Source organism: Trichechus manatus, unplaced genomic scaffold (assembly GCF_000243295.1).
Source record: "Trichechus manatus latirostris isolate Lorelei unplaced genomic scaffold, TriManLat1.0 scaffold00176, whole genome shotgun sequence".
In the NCBI taxonomy this organism is placed as follows: Eukaryota; Metazoa; Chordata; class Mammalia; order Sirenia; family Trichechidae; genus Trichechus; species Trichechus manatus.
This window is the reverse complement of record NW_004444112.1, coordinates 1,616,954-1,635,262: the sequence shown is the minus strand read 5'-3', so window position 1 is coordinate 1,635,262 and position 18,309 is coordinate 1,616,954. Positions and strand designations below refer to the sequence as shown.

General features: G+C 50.6%; 1 protein-coding gene across 7 annotated transcripts in view; it reads right to left on the bottom strand.

Moving 5' to 3' along the window:
• Positions 1-5,893: 5,893 nt before the first annotated feature.
• ATP9B (ATPase phospholipid transporting 9B (putative)) overlaps positions 5,894-18,309 on the bottom strand; it is a 259,916-nt gene continuing 247,500 nt past the window's right edge. For 3 of the 7 annotated variants that reach the window (XM_023741215.1, XM_023741213.1, XM_023741214.1), the window contains 9 exons: positions 16,663-16,807; positions 16,029-16,093; positions 14,822-14,977; positions 14,391-14,455; positions 10,760-10,868; positions 10,282-10,339; positions 9,359-9,562; positions 8,232-8,264; positions 6,998-7,134 (listed from right to left, as the gene is read on the bottom strand). In XM_023741215.1, coding sequence (XP_023596983.1) covers positions 6,998-7,134; positions 8,232-8,264; positions 9,359-9,562; positions 10,282-10,339; positions 10,760-10,868; positions 14,391-14,455; positions 14,822-14,977; positions 16,029-16,093; positions 16,663-16,807 — 972 coding nt within the window. Of the gene's footprint in view, positions 7,135-8,231; positions 8,265-9,358; positions 9,563-10,281; positions 10,340-10,759; positions 10,869-14,390; positions 14,456-14,821; positions 14,978-16,028; positions 16,094-16,662; positions 16,808-18,309 lie in introns of all 7 variants that reach the window. The other 4 variants (XM_023741216.1, XM_023741212.1, XM_004386907.3 and 1 more) reach the window with 4 other exon arrangements.

Sequence of the window (18,309 nt, the reverse complement as noted above, 5' to 3'; positions counted from 1 at the left end):
TGGGCCTTGCCAGGGCACCAGGAAAGCACTTTGTCCACTTCTGATGGTCCTGGTGACGGGCGGTACTCGCCCAATGCAGAGCCTGGCCATGCCGAGGGTGCCTGAGCATCTTGCACTGTTTCTAAACTGTCTTTGGTTCAATAAAGCTCTACACAAGTCTTGCCAGGCACTTTTCCATTAATCTTTAAACCAGAGTGGGTTTTAAGGGGAACCTAATCCATATGTTTCTGATTCATTTACACTTAACTCATCAGGATGGTGCACTACAACCTTTTGATGACGTTGGAGCCTTTTTATAAGCTGGCTAAAGACTTTCTTCTTCCTAGAAACAGGAAGTGGCACTTTGCCAAAGTGAAATAAATGAGAGGCTCCCATGCCCACCCTCAAACCTGGCCAGATGGGCTGCCCTGAACATGGTTCTGCTGGGCTCAGTGCTTTCCTCAGTTCTCACCCAGGGACTGTGGGAGCCCTGGCCAGGGGGCCAGGAGTAACAGGCAGTGTGGGCCCCACACCCTCTCCTGGAAGTGGTGGGCAGGGTGGGCCCTGCACCCTCTCCCGGGAGTGGTGGGCAGTGGGCACGGCCCCATACTCTCCCCTAGAGCCAGTTCCAGGATCCCCGAGAAAGAGGCCTCCCACTGCGCAACTAATCATGTGGAGGGGTGGAGACAGGCTGAAGGGCCACCGCCAAGGTGGGGTGTTCTTGTGGAGGAGAACCCTCCCTCTCTTCCTCAGCCCAGGCCCCGCTTGCCTTCACACCCAGCTCCAAGATGACTCGGCCGTGGGTCCCAGTGACTGTGGCACATGGGGTTCAGGTGTGGGTGCAGAGTGGGAGGCTGCTGGCCTCCAAGACCCCCAGAGCCAGCGATCCCAGTCTGCTGTCCCCACCCTGCACCCCACTGGCTTGGGCTGAGCCTGGCCTGGTGCTTGAGGCTAGTCAGTGGGGGCGGAGGGAGGGGAGGGGATTCGTCCATCCAGTGTCCCTCTGTCACTTGGCAGTCATAGCCATGGTCGCCATGTCCACGGCTGGTCCCTAGGTCCCTCAGGTGTCCACGAAGACCAAGCCTCCCACTGGACCGCTGGAGCCTCTCACGGGGTCTGAGTCTTGGCCTAAGGGCCAACAGAATCTCCAGAGTCTGGGTCTGTCCAACTTCCATAACTGGGCTTACAAGCCCCCTGGGCTGAAACCCACCTGCTCCACTATCATCAACATGAGTCTCATCAAAGCAGGAGAGGCCTGGACCCCAAAAGGTGAGGACTCTGGGTTCGGCACTCACACCTGCCGCTGTGCTGGGCAGACGATGGGAGTGTGTTAATCACTCATCAGTGAGGCTGGCAGCGTTTTCACTAAGGAACTGCGCGGTGTAGCGTTAAGTTTACAACTTTTAGGGGGACTACAGCTCCACTCTTCAGAGGAAAACAGAAAGAGCAGACAATTAAAATCACACCCTAGGGACATCAGAGTTAGGTGCGTAATTGAAATGTAATGGTCCAAACCCTCTCATGACCCAAGTTAATTTTCTGTACAGAAGTCGGACTTCAATGCAGGATATTTCAGCAGGAAGTGTTATGTCAGGAGTTACTACTAGCTAAATTAATACTTGCTTTATGATTTTTGTGCTCTTCCTGACACTGCCTGGATCCGGCAGGATCTGTGCCATGAGCCTCGCAGTGACTGTCCCTGTGTGGGAGATCACCGTCCCAGAAAGGACCTGGTATCTGCAGGCCTAGGTGCATGGTGGGTGTCTGACTGTGTGAGGCAGTGCTTATGCTAACCGCCCTCCAGGCACCCCTAGAATGCGGCCTCTTCTCCAACATTTTCAAACACCTGGTGGCAGGACCGTCTGACGCCCGAGGAGCCGTTGAGAGTGGCCAGACACCTGTGGAGGTTTGCCCGAGCACAGACTGGGCCTGTTCTCCTCCACAGCATCTCAGGGTATGATTTTTAAAACACATGCTACCTGTCGTGGAACCAGGCGTTACTATGCCCATGTGTCCCATGGCAGCCTCGCCAGCAGTGTAGCATGAGGACGGGGTTGCAGGTCCCTCACCTCAAACAGTGGCCAATGTGGGCTAGAGCAGTGGCTGTAGAACGCTCTGGAATACAGGAAACACGAACAGTGGTTCTAAGTTCTCATCCAGTCCTAAAATTTAGTACTGTATGAATTCTAGAACATTCAGCAGATGATAATGAATGTTTAGGGCTCATCCAATCCATAAACAGACTCCAGTCCTTCCAAGGCCCTTCGGCTTCCTCTCAACCACCATCCCTGAAGCCAGAGGACACTGGAGGTTGATTGGACTGCAGAACTTTCGGGGCCCACCTCAGATGGGTCCAGACCCGGCCTCACCAGTGGGGTTGAGTACTGAGGCGCAAACAGGGTGGGGACAATGGTGAGCCACAGCTAGAGGGGGCTGGGAGCAGAGGGCCTTGAGGGGGTGAGTGCTGAGCTCGCCTGCCCCCCTTCCTTCAGGGGTCTCCCTGATAGGCACAGGGAGCCCACACACGGGGGTCCCCTTCTTGCTTGTAAGACGCTTTGTGGTGTCCTTACTACGAGGAGGGAAACCCATGGTTCCCATTCGTGTGAATATGGAGGAGGAAGCAAGAGCAGAGTCTTCACGTCAGAGTGACTGTTGTTTCCAGGGGGCCAGCTTCGGGAGGAAGGAGTCCACTCACACCTCGGGGTGCTGGTTGTTATTAGTTGCCGTCCAGTCGGCTCTGTTATTTACAACATAAAATTGCCGGTCCAGCACCATCCTCACCATCACTGGTACGTTTAAACCCGTGTTGAGGTCACTGTGTCAATTCATCTCACTGCCAGTCTCCAGGAATCTCTAAAGAGAAGACTAAATCCTGGACATCCCACTGCGGTTTGCCAAGCTGGTCTCTATTTCTTAGTGTCTGGCGCTCCCTTCTGGAAGCCCTTGGACTTGCAGCGGCTCCCGATGAAACCGGCATCAGGTAACGAGACATCCGCGCGCAGCTGTGCACGGCCGGCACCCGCCCCCGCCCCTCCCCCCACCGCAGGTCCAGGCGCGTGAGCTCTGGGGTCTTCCCGCCCAGAACCGGGCACGCGGCGGCTCGACCCCCTCGGGTCTGAGTTAAAAACGGGGCGGAAGAGCTCTGGGGGAAGCCCTTCACGCTCCCGATGCCTCAGTTTCCCCGGCCCCGCGTACGGCACCGCCTTTCAGGTCCTCACACACGAACTATCCCGAGTTCTTGCCCTGTTCCAAGGTCTGCCCTAGTGCGCGGAGACTTGAAGATCGTTGGGCCAGACCCCACCCCCAGGACCTCGGAGGACGGCCACACGAGGGGACCCAGGCCAGTATCCATGGGGGTCATCAGGGGGGTGGGGAGTGAGCTGTTGGGGGGGTTTGTGGGAGGGGGAATGGGAGGGGCCGTTCTAGCCAGACGGAGCTCGGGGACCGTGGGCGTGACAGGAACAGGGGGTCAGACGGGCCAGGGAGGGTGGGGTCCAGTGGGGTTGGGCAGGCGGGCGCCGCGGAGTGAGCAATGTGCAGAGCAATGTGCAGCGGACTCTCATTTCCTTCACCGTGTCATGACACCCCAGGCGGCCCCAGCTGGCCTCGCGGAGGATCTGCTTTGAGGGGACTGAGGGCGGCTTCACGTCCAGGAAGAAGGGAAGTGGGCTCACGCCGATGGCCGAGGGCCGGGGGCAGGGCTCACACGTCAGGGAGTGGACAGGCAAACATACCCACCCGAGGGGCGGATTCAGGCCATCAAAGGTCACGTGGGATGCACAGCCCACCCTGCCTGAGAACGTCCCGCGTGAATGGTCACTGAAGGTCCACTGTGATCCTGAGAACGTCGCTCACGGTTCATTGTGACCCTGAGAAGTCACCGAGGGTCCACCTGCTCCTCTATTTTTCCAGTTACTGAGAATCTGCTTACATCCTTGGATGGCCTCACCAGCCCAGGGGGACAAACTGATGGAGGTGTCTGGGGTGACAGGCCCCTGGGGGCTGCGTCCAGGGAGCCTTTGGAAGGGCGAGGAGGCTGGGCCAGGTGGGTGTCCTTGGTGGGCGAGGGAGGCCGAGTCCAGGATGCTGTTCGTGGCTTCACATCCCCTGGTCCCTCTGGGCTGGGGGTTCCCCTTCCTGGGTGGGAAGGAGCAGGCTCAGGTCAGCTTGGGAGCACGCTGGTCACCCTGGTCCCCAGGGCCTGCATACAGGCCTCACTCTGGACCCCAGGGGCCACCCCGACATCTGGGGACACTGTCAGCCTGTCGGACAGTCCTGAGGATGACGCCAGACCCCTATCCCAGAATGAAGGGGCCCGAAGGATCAAGTTCAAGGGGGTTGGGGGGAGGGGATGAGCCCATGCCTGGGGTGACCTATGGATTCTCGGCAACAGTGGAGGGCTCTGCTCTGTGAGCGACCCTCAACCCTTCTGGGGGCCCGATGGGGCCTTGACCGCTTGGAACGTGAGTGGGGGGAGCCTGTAGTGGGGCAGTGAGACCCCCACCCTGAAGAACCTCACTATGCTCCCACCGGTGCACTCCACTGTGATCCCCCCAGGGTGCTGGGCACAGGGCAAGTGTTTGTGTGTCTGTGGAGTGGGGGGTGGGGGACTGTGGGGCTGGACATGGGGAGGGGGACGAGGGGTCTAGGGGCAGGTGTGACTTCAGCTACTCACATCACTCGAGGCGCCCCCTGCCCTGGGGCTGTTTGGGGGTCTGGTTCCAGCCACGTCAGCACCAGCACCCTGCAGCCCCAGCCTCAGTTTGTGCTCTAAGGACTTTGCTGGTCTCTGGAATTTTCTTTAGGCCACGGAGGGCCTTGGGCACCTGCGGACAGTGGAGGGAAGGGGTAGGGGCAGGAGGGGCCCTGGGAATGATCCTGCTCCAGCAAGGAGAGGAAGGGATGTCAGTGACGATGGCGGGGGTCATCTCCAGAAAGTTTTGGGCAGTGGAGGGTGGTCTTACATGGTGGTAGGCATTTAGGGGCCTGCCACGGAGACCCCCTTTGTACACCTGGGCTCATAGGGTGATGAGCACAGGTGACACAGTCCCGTGTGGCCCCGGGTCACTCAGGCTGTGGGTGGGGAGGGACTGTGGGAGAGGCCAGGCAGCCTGGGACCCAGCAGGAGCCCCATCCAGGCCTGTTTTCAGTTCAGAGGAATGCAGCTCTGGCCTTCACTCATTTGGTTTTCTGGAAGCTAATACCTGTGGCTCCATATTCAGTGTTCAGCTAACCTAAGGCTCACACAAACTTCTGTATTTTAAAGGTACACTGAAGTGTTATTCCCAAAGGGCCATGGTTTTTAGTATTTCTGAGGTTATCTATAGATGAGGACTGTTTTAAGTTTACTTCATAGGTGGGTGGTTTGTCGGAAAGAGCCTACCGTACCTGGTGCTTCTCAGCCCGACAGCGCCGTCTCACTCTTACAGGCTCTATCCACCGTGATATCTGGGACCCTGGCCCTGACCTCAGCTGGGCTTCCATCCCTCCTGCACACCCATGCTCAAAGGAGGGACAGAGTCCGTGAGCTCTCCATCCATCCAAAGTGACGATGGGCCCCACCAACGAGGGAGCCAGCTGTATTAACAAGACACAGTGACACCTAGTGGGAAGTCAGAGAACTTCCTGTGAGGTGGAGAATGCTCGCACTGGAGAAGGTGACCCGGAGGCCCCGGTATGTGGCTGGGAAGAAAACCTTTATTGGTTTGAGGCTGGTGATTCTCCTCTAGAAGGGAGAAGACCGAGACAGGAGGGCTCGGAGGTGTAGCGGTGCTCCAGCAGTGAGGGGGCAGAGGGGACGTGCAGCTTGCTGATCACATAACCACAGAACAGTCCTGTCCTCAGCACTGCCCACCTGCCTGGCCTTCCATGGGGACCTTGGGGGAGGAGATGTCCCTAGAAGTTCATGGAAGAGACATAAGCACAGCACAGGCCACTTTTCGAGCATGAAGAATACCCTTGACCGAGGGCCCTGGCCCACCCCTTTCCTCTTAATTGAAAAATTATCTGCCTAAGCACTCTGCTGACAGACCCTGCAGGATTGTCACTCTGTGGGCGCAGGTCTGGAATGACACCCAGTGCATAGCACATCTTAGAGGGAATGCACTCGTTGCTCGGTATAAACGCTCCACCTCACAGAAACCACAATTACAGTTTGGAAGATGAAGGCCTTTTCCATCATCACCTCAACCTGAGCGGACAGGAGCGAATGCAGGTGACAGGACAGGTGCAACGTCTCAGGTGATGTGCGTCCAAGGACGGCAGATGAACACAGAAGGGTGTTTGCATTTGGTGCGATTTCACACACTAGAGAAGGATGGGGCTGTCGTGCCTATCTACCTAATGGCAACACTGCTTTGAGGATGGTGTACATGAGTGGCTGCAGTGGGATTATGCACAAAAATTTTACAGTGTGATCCACTCAGCCTTAAAGTGCCCAGGGGGACAGTTCTTTCTGTACTTGTGAATTCCTGCTGGAAAGAGAAACGGACTACACACAGGAGCGTGACGCCTGGAAGTGCTGCATGCAGCAGACACTGACGTATCAATCTACACACAGGTGCATGATAGCCGGAAGTGCTGCATGTGGCAGATACCTGTGTGCCAACAGTCTGCATCCATCAATACCTGATGACGAGCGGCAGATATAGATGTTGGACGTACAGATCTAGATTTTATTTAAGTAGGGATGGCATTCTAAGTTATAACATCAAAGAAAGAATGTGAATGTTAAGAAATTGCAGAATATAAATTCTAAGAACACCAGTTAACAGTGTAATAATTATGACTCATTTCAATAGAAACTCAAGCTGGTTCAATATGTAAATTGAATTTTGAGAGACAATAAAAAAATAACAAAACAAAAGGGAGGATGAGTGCCGGTCTCCGTGACGGCAGATCATCCTGAAGTGAGGCCTGAGGACGGGGTTTCTCGTCCGTGTGCCCACGAGTCCCTCCCATCCCTCTCCCACATGCAGGTGCAGAAGGTGCTGGAAGCAGTCCCATCATTGGTGTGGCCTCAGGAGGTGAGCTTGGAGTAGCTGGGAGGAGAAAGCTTTCGCTTCAGATACTTAAGAATGTACAGTGGCAGGCAGCTGACCACCGTGATGGCTGACACTTTCCACAGGAAGGTCACAGTTGTGATGAAGGCAACGTCTGCAGGATAGAAACGGAGGAGAAGCGTCAGTGGGTGGGCAGGTTCACAGGCCTCACTGTGCAGCAGTGACCCTGACACCACTGGTTCCAGAACCTAATGTGGAGGTGCTTACAGGGCCAGGCCCAAAGCCAGTGGTCAAGTCCTCCTTTTTGCAGGATTGCTTACCTGTGCACCAGGTGTAACTAATACCACCAAATACTGCTTAATGCGTAGACAGTGCTTTGCAATAGAACTTGGAAGACACTGAAGTACTAACTGCTTATGGCACTTTGGTAGATAATACCAAATAACTCTGCCTTTATGATCTGCTTAAACTATTTAGGCTAATTTCTTCTTTTAAGGTACAGTCAACTTTACTGGGGGTTCAGGGTACCAGACGGCAGCAGTCACATCACTGCACGTGGAGACATGGGTCTCTCAGGACTGAATGTGGAGCCTCCTGTCCCTCCCTACAGCCCTCAGCCTCTCCCTCAGGGACGTGCTCACCAGTGCCCAGCAGCAGGCTCTGTATGCGAGTCTCGTTTCGCACCGTGATAAAGCAGCACTGGTAATGGCTGGCTATTTAATGTCTTATGAGAAGAGGCATATGAAGAACCTGATACTTGCATAGTTCAATTCTGTAGATCAGGGAAACCCCCTCACACTGTGTGGTCAGAATACAGGATAAAAAGTCTACCTACTAGGAATCACAGGCTTTGACAAAAACAATTGGTTGACGTCTCCTGTATCAGAGCCCATCAAGCGCTGAGCCTTGTTGGTATTTAACCATGTTTTGAAAAACCCTGGAAGTGTTTTCCATGCACCCAGGCACTAAAACTTAAAAGGCAAAAAAGCTCTGTGGGGGAGGGATAACCATCACCTAAGCGGACACAGCACCTTGCACACCGATTAGCTCTCAAACACCGTTAAAGGCAGCGGCTACAAACCCAGCACTTTACAAAGCAGAAGGCACACGCAAACAGCTCATCTGACGTCGCAAGGTGAGTTAGTGAGAAACAGTAAGTTAAAGTTTTTTTCTTCTTATCAGTTAAGTATCTTTATCAACATTGTTTTGCTAAATTTCTATACTCTTGAAAGAAATGATAACGTCACCTACCTAAGAAAGCTCCAAAGGACACTCTGCCTATACCTGTTCCAAACAAAACAGGGAATAAAGAAAATAAAGGACAGATTAAGGGAGGTATCAGGGTGCTCCAAGCAGTCAGCTAACAAACACAAAACACATTAAAAGCAGTTAAAATGACACTGAAATGCATTCGTAATTGTGGTTTTAGCTCTCATTATAATTTTTAAACATAACAATCATAATAACTAATTTACTATAACTTAAAAGCATATATCCAAATGTTCCTCCACTGGACTAGATCTAAAAGAGTTTAAAGGTAGAGCTACCATGTGATACAGCAATTCCACTCTTAGGTATAGACCCAAGAGACTTGAAGCAGCAAAGAGAACAGACACATGTACACGAGTGTTCACAGCAGCCAGAAGGTGGAAACAACCCAAATGTCCATCAGCAGATGAATGGATAAATAAAATGTGGTCTCTCTACACAATGGACTACTACTCAGCCATAAAGAAATGAAGTTCTGGTGCACATCACAATATGGATACTGAATGAAATTACTCCATCACAAAAGGACAAATACTGTATAACCTCACTTATATGTGATAGGCAAAAATATAGAAACCCAAGCTTATTAGTGGTTATTAGGGATTGGAGGGAGGGGGAAAGAGGGGTTTTTGCTTAGGGAACATTGAATTTATGTTAATGGTGGTAGAGAAATTTGGAAAAGGACAGTGAGAATGGTTGCGCAACTTTAAGAATGTAATCAGTGTCAATGAATTATACATGTAGAATTTGTGTATGTTTTGTTGTGTTTACTTTCACCACACAGACACACAAAAGAGATTTTAGCCTCAAAATGTGATGCTCAGGAACGAGTCCCTGCTGTGCCCTCGGCCCCCGAGGAGTTTTCTGGCATTCCTGGGTCTGCTGAGAGCTGGGAACACTGTCCTCAGCCCTGTCCTATTAATGGTGGGAATCTTAATTTTATGAAGTACTGTCCGGAGTTGTATCTTTCCACAAATAAAACTAAGCTTTCTGATGTGGATTTTATTGTGATCTACAAAATTAGGACTATGGATTAAGAAGTAACAATAAAAAAGTGCTTCAAACCCACTAATAGATAATTGTTCTGGAAAGAATTTCAGACAACTCACCGAAATACTCGTTTAGGAAGGCAAGTGAGGCCAGGTAGCAGCCAAGGCTGAGGAACTCGGCCACGACCATCAGCCAGTGCCACGTGCGGATGGTCAGCGCCACCATCAGCAGCTCCGTCAGGATCAGCGCTGTGAAGGAGATGGCCACCACGTGCACAAACTCGGACTCAAACAGCACCAGCGCCCCGTACATGAGGATGCCACCTGGGGTCAGCAGGGCGAGGCCAGCTTTTAGTGGGTGGCTTTCTGTAGCGATGGCCACGCAAGACAGCCAGAAACATGGGGATGGAGTCGCTAACCGCAGCCACCTCGGAAGGCAAGGTCATGCTCATGCTCAAACACTAGGCTGATTAGCAATTTATCTCAAACTCTGAATTATGAGTAAGGTGAGATGTGGTAGATGGGCCAAAAATATCAAGTAAAACTCAGGCACGTTTTAGTGTCTGGAGGGAAAGCCACATCTGCAATCAAGGAGGGCGACCACTGACATGGCATGGTGCAGTACACCTGGTCCACCTGCCATCCCACTGCCAGCAACACCCACGGAACTGGACCACCGAACAAAGGGTGGCTAATGACTTCTAATATATAACTCCATTTCCCAGAGTCCTACCATCACTCCACGAAAGCAAGCCATTGTCGGGCATGCCGTGTGACAAGTGCTTCTTAACGTTTTTCTGGATTAGCATTTAGTTAAACACAGGTCAGTTTTTAGGAGACCTGCCATCAGTCCCATCCACACTGCGCTGTGAAGCAGTCTGGAGCCCCAACTGCTGGAATATCCACTTACAGATAAACAGAAAGCAATTATTTTACTGCTGATGAAATTTTAAGCTTTGGGAATTTAACCTGGAGGTGAAACAGTATTGCTAATAGAAGGTGAGAAAAATCTTTGGTCCAGTAAAATCGGGGGCCTCTCTTACCTTGGTAAATACTGATTAAAACCCAGATGAGGAAGGTCTTAAACGACAAGGATCTTCCCTAGGGTAAGCAGTAGAATAGGTTAGTTAATAGAGCAGGAAAATATGTTCGAGTCATGTATTTTCAAGTAGCTAGATATGCGTAACTTCTAAAAGACCCCCAGGTCTCCAAACTCCAATTCGCATACTAACCCAGCTATTTACCTGCCAACTTTTTCTGTAAAGGGCCAGTAAACAAATGGGAGTGGTTGAGCTCCAATTAAGTTTTATTTACAAAAATAGGACAACTGCTGCTCTACCAGGACTTCTCAAAATGGTTCTTCGTGAACCTCCCAAGTAAGAATACTTGAAACACATGATTCTTGCACATGGCCGCAAAGCTGGCATATTTTCTAATAGGAGATGCACCTGGCATATTTTCTAATAGGAGATGCACCTGTGAGGTTCCCAGGCATGTCTGCGGGCCAGTGGGGATGCGCACCTTAGTGAGGTCCTTGTAGAGCTCCGGGTACAGCAGGGCCGTCTCCGGCTTCACATCTTGGTCCAGCACCAGTGAGAACACTGGGAACATGGTGTATATTGTCGCGTACCTTGAAACCAAGAGTAAAGCTACACTGACAAGAGAAACTTCAGGGTGCAACCATGCAAATAAGGTACAACTATGCAAATAAGTCTAGAATTTGAGGTCTGAGTTTCAGAAACCACACCCAAAAACCTCAAGAGACAAGCTGGCAACCAAGCAAGATTGTTCCTAAAACCTGAATATTTACCCTACAGCACAGTAACATGTTCTATATGCCACAAATGCTTACAGGTAGAGCGGTCTATTTTTTTTAATTAAACTTTTTATTAGGAGATAATTATAAGAAATCATACAGCTCCACGGGTGGTGACATCTTGGAAAACTCTGTATCTCAAACATGAAACTGGCATGGGTGAAGTCACAACACAGAACATCCCATCACAAGGGTCCCTCCTGGCGCTGTTATCGCCACACCCACCTCCCCCACCCCACCCATCTCTGAACCCCTGAAACCTCCATCTCTATAGCTTTGTCATTGTAAACTTATTATGTAAATGTAATTATACAGTAGATAACCCTTGGGGACTGCCTTTTTCCCTTACCATCATTCTCTGAGATCCACTGTTGCGAGCATCAGTAGTTTGCCCACATTTATTGTTGAGTGGTCTTCCATGGGAAACCCTGGTGGTGTAGTGGTTAAGAGCTATGGCTGCTAACCAAAAGGTCAGCAGTTCTACTCTGTCCTATAGGGTTGCTATGAGTTGGAATCGACAGCAACGGGTTTGGTCTTCCATGGCGTGGACCACAGTTTATTTAACCGTTCCTTCTATAAAGGACCATCTGGGTTGTTTCTAGATTTTGGCTACTGCAAAGAAAACTGCCATAAACATCCGTTGTACAGTCTTTTGCGTGAAGGTAAGTTTTCATTTATTTGAGATAAATGCCCAAGAGTGCAATTGCTGTGCTGCATGTTATGCCACACTTAGTGTGTTTAAAAAGCTGCTCAGCTGTTTCCCCGAGCGGCCGCACCATTTTACGTTCCCACCAGCAGTGTGTGAGTGATCTAGCTTCTTCCATCCTCGCCAGGGTTTGGCGCCGTCACAGGTGTGCTGTGACAGCGTGTCAGGGTTTGATTTGCATCTCCTCCCCAGTGGACAAAAATGTCGGACATCTTTCATGTGCTTTGCCACCTGCATATCCACTTTGGTGAAATGTCTGCTTGTGTCTTTTGTCCATTTTCTAATCGGATTGTCTTTTTACTGTTGAGTTTTGAGAATTATTTATATTCTGCTGAAGTCCATTTTGTCATTTTTTCTTTTTGTGCCTAAGAAATCTTTGGACTTTAAGCCATGTTAATTCTGGAAGTCTCAGGGATCTCAGTCCCTACTGCCTGCTGTCCAGTGTTTAAAAACGGCTGCTTCACAGATCTCATGCTGTCTTCCAGCTGTTTAAGATAGGAAGCTCAATTGCTTCCTGTTATTCCAATCACGGCTGGAAAGCAGACAGTTCCCGTGTCTCTCTCTGATAAACATACAGATCTCATGTTTCCCGACGGGGTCTGGTGAAGGCTCCAGTAGGACATGCCTGCCCTTTCACCCTGCTCCACTGTTGAGAACTGCTGCTGTGAATATTATTCACCTTCTTGAGTGCTAAATTAAGATGATCTTTAATAATTTTCACAAGCATGTTCTTAAGCTCTCTAAGTCACTAGCAAGGATATAAAGTACCACACCTAAGAACCCCGTGATGCGACCTGATTGGTGGGTATCTCCAGGTGGCTACTGACATTAATAATGCCTCATCTGAGTGACACCTTCAGTGAGTTTGGACTAGCATTTCCCAAAGTATGTTGCTGGGAACACGAGCCTCATGAGATGTCAGCAGGTGCTCTGCGACACAAAGGTTTGGTTCAACAAGGTTGAATAGGTTTTTGTACCAGCAGTTTCCCAGAACCTTTAATTTGTGAGTATGCACTGTGAACTTTAAGAGGGGCTGTAATATACAATGTTGCCCCAAGAGTACTCTGTCAACAGTTCTTTCTCTGGAGGGGAGGGGTACAACAGCACCTCACAGGGCCACTGCTTGGTTTTGGAAAGACCAGCTGAGGCCACACAAATGTGTCACCAGCATACACACGGGCACAACGAGCCAGGTCTCCTCCACGGCCATGCTTCTGTCTCTGTGCTGACACCAGGCCCACTGACCACTGCTGCCCGCACAGCTCGCTCATGTGCCCCTGCGCTGTCCCTCTACCCTTCTTCCCGCTGGTTCCCTATGCAGCTAATGGATTAATGGGGAACTCATTAGTTGAACTAAATTTGACCAATTGTCCCATAGTTTCTAGAGGAGTTTTTCTATCACAGAAGGACATTCATTTGGTCTGGTTAGATTTTAATTTTCTTTTAAAACATGTTTTTTGCTCATTCTCTGCGTTTATTTTCTGGGTGAGAGCAAGACTGATTTTACCATTTATTTTCAAAGAAGCTTAGCTTCTTTGGCATCTCGCCTCCCAGATTCAGGGTACAACACTGAAGACAGTTTGGAAGCCTCATTTACATGATACCACATTCAAAGTAACTTTAACTCAATAAACGTAAGCTTTAAAAGTAAGTGAGGCTTCTACTGAAGAGGGCAGACAGTACCCCGTCAGGCAGACCTTTATCAACTCGGGCAACTATTACCTAAAGGAATAATCGCCACGTGGGTTAAATTTCCCTTTTGATGTTTCAAATCCGTAATTTTAAAAATGTGAGAGGGAGTAAGAATGGTTATGCTTTTCTTTGAACTCCAAGGAAGAAATGAACTGTATAAACTCAAGGTATAATTAGCATTATTGTGCAAATCCTGTACTATTTAGAAATAATTAATATAATAATTACAGCAAAGCTTTAAGCAACAGAAAAATGTAAAAAAGAGTTAAGGTTTTTTGTTCCTTTAGGATTTTTGAGTTTTTTGAAGCATTACAAGAAACACTATTTAGCTGAAAATGTCAGGACTAACCCTTGCAATTTCCATCAGTTACACAGGCCATGGCTGGGCAGGTTATTGGGCATATTCATGTCACATGAAAATATGAAATGAGAACTAAATCCATGTAAAAGTCACAAAAGTAAGGCTCATGTGACCCGATGTCCTGGCCACGTGTGTTCAGACTTCCCTGTCACCTCCCAAGTGTCCCCTAGCACGTATCTCTGCCAACACATGTCCCCCAGTGCGTATCACCCAGTGTGCGTCCCCGCCAACATGCATCCCCTGGTGCACATCCAGTGTGGGATTGTGGGAAGGGAGGGGTGAGGCCCAGAGAGCTGTGGCTCCATGACAACAGCGGAGTCTGTAAAGATCACTGCCGAAAGAGCTGTATTCTTCCACCTCCTGTTAGTGTGCTGTAGTGTGGGGACTTGGGGGTTGCTGTGATGCTGGCAGCTACGCCACTGGTGTTTCAAATACCGGCAGGGTCCTCCGTGGTGGACAGGTTTCAGTGGAGCTTCCAGACTAAGACAGACTAGGAAGAAAGGCCTGGTGATCTAGGTCCAAAGAACAGCCAATGAAAACCTTATGGTTCACAATAGAATATTTGAATTTAACTTACCCTACCATTAGGAACCCCTGGTACAAAGGGACAGATGCAAAATAGAAGACTGAGGAGAAAACAGCCTGAAAGAGAGACAGTCAGTTAGTAGAGCAACAGTGGCAGGTGCCCGCCATGCTCTCCTGCAGGCCGAGAGGGCCTCGTCACCAAGTCTGACCACACACAGGTACAGCAGACACTGGGCCGTCCACCCTCCTGTGACCACAAGGTCACAGGACACATGGGCATCCTCCCATGACCACGCGGTCACGTGATACACAGGCATCCACCCTCCTGTGACCACATGGTCACGTGATACACAGGCATCCTCCCCTCTGTGACCACACAGTCATGTGACACAGGGCATCCTCCTGTGACCAGTCATGGGACACACAGGTGTCCACCCCTCCTGTGATCACACGGGCATCCCCCCGCCCCGAACGCCATGGCACCTGCATGGTGGAGATGATGAGGCCCCTGTGCATGACGAACTGGCCCAGTGCCGCCGAGCGCTTGTAGCTGTTGCGGCCGTGCACCATGAGCAGCCGGCCGATGTGCTTGAACTGTGTGATGGAGAAGTCGGCAGCCAGCGAGGCTTGCTTCCCCTCCTGGGGGACACAAGGGCCTTTTCAATGTGGCACACATGGACAACAATACATTCCCAATTCAGAATAGTGGAACCCAAACTAATTTAAAATAATATGAAATGCCTCTGAACAACTTTGAAAGCTTCAGTTGCTTCTACTAGAACACGCGTGTGCCGATACATCCCACATGTACCCTCCTGGGACATGTGTGTGCTGATACATCTCACGATGCACCCTCCCTGACATGCATGTGCTGATGGGTGACACGTATGTGGGAGAGACAGGAAGAGCCTGCACAGCGCCAGCACATCTATCCCAAGGCATTTGATCCTTGAGTCTGAGGTAGCTCAGTGTCTTCCCAAATTACAGAAACTAAGAAAGAGCAGACACAGACCTGGCCTTGGGGACACCTGTGATCTGGGGTCTCAGGACAATTTCTCTAGACCTTGATCATCTCATGGATAAAACAAAGCCTGCCTCCTATCTCACAAAATTGCTAAGAGTCAAGTGAGATAATTATGAGAAGTAACTTTAGATGCCATGAACTGTTCTGTAATTATAAGGTATTAAATGTAAAGCAGCCAAAGGAAAAAGCTGCTCATAAGTGAGGTTCATTTCCCAGGTCTCTCTTGGCACATTCTAATCAAAGTGGTTGTGGGGAAAAGAAATCAGGAGGGTAGTGAGCCTGGCATGGAAGAAAACCCTAAAACCATGGCTGCTGTCTGTCAAGAGAGATGGGCCCCTAAACGATTAGAAGAGAAGAAGACAAGAAAGAGACACGGGAGTGTGGGCCACAGAGCACAGTGCAGACTGCTCCAGGGTCAAAGAGGCTCATTGGTGCGCTGACCCCGAAGAGGCTGGGGGGAACTGTAGGGCGAGGAGGACAGAGGGGCGTGCTGCCCATGTCATGTGTCACTGCAATGACTGCGTGGCTGTCCTCACCCCTGCCCACGTCACATGTCACTGCAATGACTGCGTGGCTGTCCTCACCCCACATGCGGCCCTGTGCCAGTCAAGTGCGTGTGGTTCAAGAGTGAAGGGGGGACAGACAGGACACAGGAGGGATGCGTACCTTCCCGTCAATCCCAATCCCACAGTCTGCTGCCTGAATCATGCTGACGTCATTTCCTCCATCACCTGAAAAGCGCGAAACATTGTAAAATTAAAAAGAACCTGTTCATGATTGTATGTTTTTCTTTTTTACTTTTAAAAACCAGGTGCCGTGGAGCTGACTCTGACTCATGGCGACCCACAGGTGTCCATAGGATTTTCAATGGCTGGTTTTTGGAAGCAGATTGCCAGGCCTTTCTTCTGAGGCACCTCTGGATGGACTTGAACCTCCAACCTTTTCGGTCAGCAGCCAAGTGCAATAACTGCTTGTACTGCCCAGGGACTTTTTTTTTTTTTACTTTTTAGAGGCTGTTAAAAAACATTTCCTGTAATATAGAGGAAACTGATGTAGTTTTAGAATTAAACACAATTTTGCATGTAAATTTCAAGATAATCAGTTTTTGTTAAAATGTTACTGTTAAGTGTGGGAAATGTTTTGGAGGCCACAGCTCATGTTTCATTGCAGGCAGCTCTCTCTGCTGCCGCACTGACCACCCTGACCCCCACGGGTTCACCAACAGTGCAGGTGCACCTGCCCTGTGCTGATCACGCTGATCTCACCACCCCCCCTGCCCACCCTCCTACCCCGGGCTCACCGACAGCACAGGTGCGCCTGCCTGTGTGCTGCTGCAGGAGCTTCACGATGTGGGCCTTTTGGGTGGGCGAGCAGCGGCAGCACACCACAGCGGGGCACTGGCAAGCCAGCTCCACAAACTCGTGTTCATAGTACTTCAGACACACCTGGAACACAGAACCCGCGCTGTTCACACTGAATCCAAGGCAGCACCGGCTGTGAGCTTGTGAGCCTGGACCAGCCTGTGATGCTCAGGAGTGAGGCGCCTGTCCTTTCTGGTTGGTGCCAACTGGTCCTTCATGCCTATTTTCAGGCAGACACCGTCCAGGTGCTGGGACAGTGTGGGCCAAGTGGACACGATGCAGTCCTGGCAGAGGGGGACGCCCTCAGGACGAGGAGCAGCACGGTCACAGTGGGGGAGGGGCACCAGAAGGCCGGTGGGGGGGGGAGGGCTGTGGTGGGGGAGGGAGGGCTGTGGTGGGGGCAGTAGACCAGGACTTGCAGCCACGGTAAGCATCCCAGAAGCCCGTGGAGGCCTTAGCCCAGGAGGAACAGAACCAGCTGCAGAGCCCCAACAAGTGTGGAGCAGACGCTGTAGGTCTTCCCAAGGCAGCTGCTCAGGTCACCTCTGTGACAGCTTCCAGAGGGGCCTGCGCTTTTCTTAAGATGATCTCAGCCCACTCAACAGATGGTGGAGAACATAAAAGACACACACATAGGCACACACAAGTGCATGGGCAGATACCCACCCATGCACACACATGCACGCATGCACACACATGAATGCATAAGTGCACACACACAAGGGCACAGGCACACACGTGAATGCACGGACACCTGCATACATACATGCACATGAGCACACACATAGCACGTGAATGCAATGCACAAGTGCACATGAGCATACACACATAAGCGAACACGCACGAGTGCACACGCACACATGCATGCACAACAGTGCAGAGGGAAGGAGGAGCGCCTCTACAAACTTGTAGAAGATGGAAAGCGGATGGGAGCATAAGCAGATGAAACGTGAGAAGTTTGCAGCTCAAAGTTTGCATCTCAAAATATCCTACATAAAGAGACTGCTGGGGGACTGATGCAATTTCCCCACTACAACACGGGAGAGGATGACGAGCTAAATCCTCATGTTTACGGCAGGTGCTCAGTAGATACTGCCTAAATTTGAAAATTAATAGACACACACAGAAGACTATCTAGATTGATGGAAGTGACCACTGAAAAATCTAAAAATAGAGATGGTGTAATGGTTAAGATTGTGTGTCACCTTAGCTGGGCCATGATTCTCAGTGTTTATATGTGATCACTCCCATGACGAGATCTGCTGTGCGCAGCCAATCAGTTGAAAGGAATTCTCCTTGAGGGTGTGGCCTGCATCTGAATATAAGCAAACATTCTGGCTTTTTGCTCGCTCTGGATCCTGTGGCTGCCTCCTGTTCATCTGACCTCTGGTTCTTGGTACTTGAGCTGTCAGCTTATCAGCCAATCTTGGGATTCGTCATCCTTCACAGCCTGTGAGTGGGAGCCCTGTTCTCCGACCTGCTGATCTTGGGTTGGCCAGCCTCTGTGGCTATGTAAATCAGGAGAAGCCTTGTGGTCTTGCCTGCCAATCTTGGGATTTGTTGATATTCACAGCCTGTGAGCAAGA